This window comes from Oncorhynchus mykiss, chromosome 13 (genome assembly GCF_013265735.2).
Source record: "Oncorhynchus mykiss isolate Arlee chromosome 13, USDA_OmykA_1.1, whole genome shotgun sequence".
Classification (NCBI taxonomy): Eukaryota; Metazoa; Chordata; class Actinopteri; order Salmoniformes; family Salmonidae; genus Oncorhynchus; species Oncorhynchus mykiss.
Window position 1 is genome coordinate 40,961,251 of NC_048577.1, and position 6,295 is coordinate 40,967,545.

A 6,295-nucleotide genomic window follows, 5' to 3' on the forward strand; every position below is an offset into this window, starting at 1 on the left:
TTAGAAATCTGAAGAGAACTAAGTGAAAGATGAGCTGAGAGGAAAGAAGAAGCTGCTTCCAAAACACCACATGTCCTCTTTGCTCTGTTCAATCTCAGCCGTTTTTATAGAGCTGGTTTATATTGACTCGTCCAATAACAACATCATTACCGTCTGCAGTAGTAATGTAACCTGATGTAATTACACTGGTGCGGCTGGCAGAGCCACTCAGCCTCAAGCCCTGATCTCTCTCTACTTATGGACACAGGAAACCGGGGGTACGGGCGGAGACCTGATGCTATGATTCCGATAAGGAAATAGGAATATATTATTTGAATTGAATCAACTGTATTGTTCCACAGAGGGGACATTGGATTTGACCCCAGCATAAAATGGGCATACATCAGCACACGTCCAGCGGCTAATACAGTTGCAGCAGCCCTATTGGGAGTAGTCTGACCGGGGTGGGAGTGACTCCAGCAGGGCTTGGTGTGGCTGTGTTATTCAGGCTGGAAGGCAGAGCTCCTCCACGCCGAAGGAGACTATTGTTCTTTTGTTCCTGCTTGAGGAAACAGCAGAGCATGCTGGTTATTATTGGTAGCCAAGAGCAGCTGTGTGTGTGTTCAACCTATGTGTGTGCGCGCAGCTGGACTCGTGTGCTGCTCTCCTCCGCTCTCTGTGTCGAGTGTATGTACTCTTAGGTGTGTGTGCGTATGTGAAAGAGTGTATAGGGCTATGTTCAGTACATTTCATTCCTGTGTACGGTGCATGGACTGGCACATGACATTGAAAGCCTTCCATGACGGCTTATATGTGGGGGTCTGTGTGTGCTGGTATCAGTGTGTGTGTGTGTGTGTGTGTGTGCACGAGTGCATGAGGGTTTTGTGTGCGTCACAGCGACGTCTCAGATCCCTGCCTTTGTGTCCAGATGCCATTCCACATGGGCACGCCGCTCATTCCACTCTCCCCAGCCCAGCCCCGCCCCTCTCTCCACCCTCACCGAGGTTTGTCACAGCCCAGTAGACAGGACGGCAGTTAGACTACCTAGCTAGCTACCTAAACAGCAGTAAAAGCGTTTAGATTAGGGAAATGAAGCAGGCAGCAGCAGCTCAGGCTGTAGAGAGGAGGCGTGCAGTGAAAGCATCAGGATCCGGTTACTATGAGCTGTTCTGCAGACGCATCTCGTTACCGTCAACGTATTTAAGAGCTCAGACTCTGATCAGCTTTCCAGAACCTCTTTACTGCTGGACAGCTTTTATTTTTGTTTTAACAGACCCTCCTTTTGCTTTCAACACTGTTTTGACTTTTGACTACTGATTCCAAGCTTTCTTTGTGGACCAGTGTGTTATTTGCATGCATTTGTTTGAAAGTAATTTTTTTAACTGTACCATTCAAATGAACAAACGGCTTAATTTTTAATTCATTATTGAATGTAAATGTTTAAGGGTAGAGTGGATCTGAAAACCAGTGACACACATCTGCTAATTAAAATGTTATGACCCAACTGTGGCTTTTTACAACTATCTTAACCAATGATCATGAGAATAGATGTTTTCTTTCACTTTAGATTGGTTAATAATATACTTCCCACAAGTCTGGAAAGTTCCCATCTTTCTGTTGTTTACTTACTGGTAGGGTTGTGAGATGCCCTCCAGTGTTTTGGGGGACATCACGTTGAGGCTTGCCCCTGGCCCTAGTCTGGCTGATCCACGATCTATGCTGCTATGCTGGTGTTAGAGGGACTTAAATGGAGTTAAATGTTGCTCAGTCCGGACAACGATGGTGTGACGGAGCAGAGTGTTGACAGCAAGGTGCTTAGAAATGGTGAGCGGAATATCCTCGGTAGACGGACAGACCTAGCTGCTGTGTGTTCTAGCCTGACGGACCATTAGGTTCTGAGGCTACAGCCTACAGGTGATCTCTGTCTAGGCTACTGTTCTGGAAGAAAAATCTCTGTTTCCTATGTTTCCTCGTACTGATTTTCCTAGGAATTACAGTTCCAGATTGGTCAAAGAGTGTAACTCTTCATGATAGGTTATGATGATGACGTAAACCTTGCCCTTGAGTCTCTCACTGCTCAACACTAATACACTATCTCTCTACTGCCATTCCAATCCTGTTGCACAGACAAAAGCAGCAACTGTCTGCCTGTGTGGGTGCTTAGCTGGAGATGTAGCAAAGGGACAAAGTACACAGTGTATTTGCAGCAGTTGCACATGTGGTCACACACAGTCCTTTCTGTGTAATGCTCAGGGGAGAGTTGTGCCTGAAGGCAGATGCCAGATCTGTCCAGATTGGATCTATTTTTGAACCCTAAGAAATGTCTGATCACCCCAGGTTCACATGCCAAAGCAGGCCCTATGGCAGTAAGAATCAGTCACACACACACACACATCACACACACAACTGCTGTGATTTGTGTCTTAAGCAAGTCTGACCTTAATAAACTATTTCACTGTAACACAGACCAACTCATTACTTTGTCTCCCCTAGATGAGTCGACACTAGAATCAACCTTTTTCCCTCTTTTAAAATGTCTATTTAAAGGGACATAATTTTTTTTTTAAATAAAATTTAAATTCTGCTTCATAGTCATCATCGCCAGCACAACCCCAACATCAACATATGTGGAAATTGTGCTTTTCTATGTTTTGTAGTAAAAAAAGTGTTTCCAATGATATCATCAACCAATTAGTAGGCAGTGCCTACTCATAATTTATTAAAATCACACAATGCACACTATATGCCCTGTTGGTAATCCTGACCATGTCTCTCTGATTCTCTGCAGGTGACCCAACCAAGCTTCCTGGGCCACTGAGACGTGATTCTGGGACGGGCACAGTCCCTCCCCTCAGCCTGCCTGCCCTGCGTCCTCCCCCTGTCTCCCAGACGTCTCCTCTTGAGAGAATGACCATCGGCCCAGACCACCTCTACCGTCACCATACCACTGTGTGAATGACTCTTTGCCGAAAAGCCACCGTGCTCTGCCACCCCGTTGTTGCCATGAAGAGCAAGTATTCCCAGTACTACAACCGGACCCTGATCCATGCCTACTATGTGTTTGCCAAGGACATGACCTGGGAGGAGTTAGAGGAGCGCACCAATGGGAAGGCCCAGCTCAGCTCCCTCAACATCGTCTTCGTCATCATCTGCAGCATCATCATTCTGGAGAACTTGCTGCTGCTCATTGCCGTGTTCCGCAACAAGAAGTTCCACACCGCCATGTTCTTCTTCATCGGGAACCTAGCCTTCTCCGACCTGCTGGCCGGCTCAGCCTACATCGCCAACATCTTCCTATCAGGGCCTAGGACCTTTGAGTTGGTGCCGGTACAGTGGTTCATCCGGGAGGGCACAGCCTTTATAGCGCTGGCCGCCTCCGTCTTCAGCCTGCTGGCCATCGCCATCGAGCGCTACATCGCCATCACCAAGGTCAGGGTTTACGGCTCTAACAGGACGTGTCGTATGTTCCTGCTGATCGGGACGTGCTGGGTCACCTCCATCCTCCTGGGGGGCCTGCCCATCATCGGCTGGAACTGCATCAACAACCTGCCTGAGTGCTCGGCCTTGCTGCCCCTCTATTCCAAGAAGTACATCCTGTTCGTGGTCACCATCTTCAGCATCATCCTGCTCTCTATCGGCATCCTTTACGTGCGCATCTACCTGATTGTGCGCTCCAGCCACCAGGAGGCCACCAACTCTCCGGCCTACGCCCTGCTGAAGACGGTCACCATCGTGCTGGGCGTCTTCATCGTGTGCTGGCTGCCCGCCTTCACCGTCCTCCTCCTGGACACCTCCTGCCGCAGGCTGGACTGCCCCATCCTCTCCAAGGCAGACATCTTCTTCGGCATCGCCACGCTCAATTCGGCACTCAACCCGCTGATCTACACGCTACGCAGTAAGGACATGAGAAAAGAGTTCCTGCGTGTGCTGTGCTGCTGGGGGCTGCTGACCAGCGGGCGCCCCACTGACCGATGCCTGGTGCCCCTCAAGAGCTCCAGCTCTATGGAGCACTGTACCAACAAACACGAACACCAGACCACGCCCATCATGCAGGCAGAGTGCACCACCTGTGTCTGACTCGATGCTATAATCGCACAGTGTGTGTTTCTGAATGTGAAGGTGTGTGTGTGCATGTCTGTTTGACTGGGTGTGTGAGAGGGATAGTGTGTGTGATGGGGCTGTGTGCAGGTGAAGAGACTTAAAGAGGAAAGCACACCTGTGAACCCCCCCCCCATCCCCACTCCAGACCTGCCACATAGAAGACCGTCTGTCTGTTTGTCTGGAGAGATGTCACAACATCGTTGACTCTCATTACAATCATACCTGTGTGAATTCACAATCAGCATTCAACCGATTCACCACAAGAGCGTGATAACACAATCATCCTCGAGTGAATTCACTATTATTCAATGAATTCACAATCATAGCTGAGCCTTTTTTTCTCTTTCTTTTAACAATGTTTTTAAACATTTTCTTAGGGACTTTCACAGAGTGGAGTCACAATCTTTGTTGAGGGAGTCTTGATTATAACGATACATGAATTCATGTTCTGCATGTCCGCTTGTTTTACATGTATGCGGACTCTCTTATGGAAAGCCAAATCCACAGACACCATATGCATAATACATAATCGTGATGCTGAGTTGTTGGAGTGTTTTACTGCGCCCTGATAATGGTAAAGCTTTCACATATTGCACTTTGTAGACATGTAAGCGTTGTGTGATTGTTTATGGCTGTCACTCTCTTGAAAGGTTAAACCACAGACGTTTCCCTGAGTGAATTATATATGTATCCATACATACAGTACTCATAGGCCATTGCTCATATAGAGAGACGTGAGGCACCCAGGCAGTGACTAGTCCTCACTCAGTACTGCACTCCATGCAGGCCGAAACCCTTGCAAGTACCCCTCTAAACCAGGGCTATATATCCTCATATATTAACCTGCATAGATCCCTTTGATTAACTGCAAAAAACAAAAGTACTCTGCTTACGTATATTGCATGACATTCTAACTCCTTTGTAAGAACTAATGTGTATTGGTGTACTCCAGTAAGTTCAGCTTGTTCATTAACATTCTCTCTCTCTCTCTCTCTCTCAAATCTATCCCTCTCGCTTCTACTGTTGTCTTTTGTAACTAACGTTTCCTAAGAGGAAGGCCCAATCAGAAAACACATTTCCTGAAGTGAGTTGGCCCTGATAAATTTCACTCAATGACAGCTACCCAGCAGCCCATAACCAACAGGACTGTTGTCTTAACGATGTTATAGCAACGCAGAGTGTGCTTTCTGTTATTATTGGGCGTTGCTCCAGGGGAATGGGCCTGAATGTAAGTATGAAGTGTTTGGAGCGAGACCGCTCTATTTTTGACAGTATTATTGATCATTGACTTGTCATTGATGTGCAGAGAGTGGGATTAAACAAGGTAGGTCAATCTCACTGCGAAGTCTTAAAAACAGACCACAACAAAATAACAGGAATATCACCCCCAGCCAGTCCAGGTAGAATGGTTGAAAAATAGTAGTGTCCTGTTCAACACAGGAAGACATGGGATTAGTCCAGAGTAGACACGTCTCATCTTCCCCAATCTCAATAATCCCTCTCCCCCTCCATAAACAAGAGAAGATCCCGTTTAAAGGGGAGCACGGGTCTCCATTCCCTTCACACGAGAGAAGGTCGTCCTCTTTACTCTCTTAGATGCCTAAATAAACTCTACTTCCTCTAACGGCAGGAAGTCCTGTGTTTCATAAAGCGGTTCCTGTTGTTCAGGAAGAATCTCATCTGCCTTTGTACAGACACACACTCACTCTCACTTGGCCACGCTTCTGGTCCTCATCATATTTCCATGCAGGTTTTTATAGCCTGCTAGTTAGACAGCGAGCCCTAGCCTGGAATCCAAACTAATATGCTCTGTTACACAATTGTTTCACTTCAAAATAAACTGAGCATATAAATTTAGATTCCAGGCTAGGCCAGACCATTAGGAATAGTGAAAGCACTTTGGCAGATTCCATATTGCCTGCTCTCTCCTGGGTTTCTTCAAAGACAGCGCAAACATACCCATCACTTCATTCATGTGTTGCCTAACCCTGTATTATTTGTATAAATATATGAATGACTATGTATGTAAGTATGTACAGTATGTATGTATGTATGTATGTGAGAACCGTGTTCATGTATGGAATGTCTTGTGTGTCCAGTAGCACGATGCCTGTGTCAAAACGGTACAGCTTAAACACTAATAGTGGTACATATTATTATTATTTTTTAAATGCATTCCTTTTTATAAAATAAATGAAACATCTGAAGAATCCAA

The 6,295-nt window shown here is 46.4% G+C and overlaps 1 protein-coding gene across 5 annotated transcripts in view; it reads left to right on the plus strand.

Annotated features, from left to right (window-relative positions):
* LOC110486371 (sphingosine 1-phosphate receptor 2) overlaps window positions 1-6,295 on the plus strand; it is a 33,659-nt gene extending 27,364 nt beyond the window's left edge. For 4 of the 5 annotated variants that reach the window (XM_036941091.1, XM_021557904.2, XM_021557905.2 and 1 more), the window contains exon 2: window positions 2,768-6,295. In XM_036941091.1, the coding sequence (XP_036796986.1) occupies window positions 2,935-4,056 (1,122 nt within the window). In that variant the 5' untranslated portion in view covers window positions 2,768-2,934 and the 3' untranslated portion in view covers window positions 4,057-6,295. Of the gene's footprint in view, window positions 1-1,603; window positions 1,804-2,767 lie in introns of those variants that run through there. The other variant, XM_021557907.2, reaches the window with a different exon arrangement.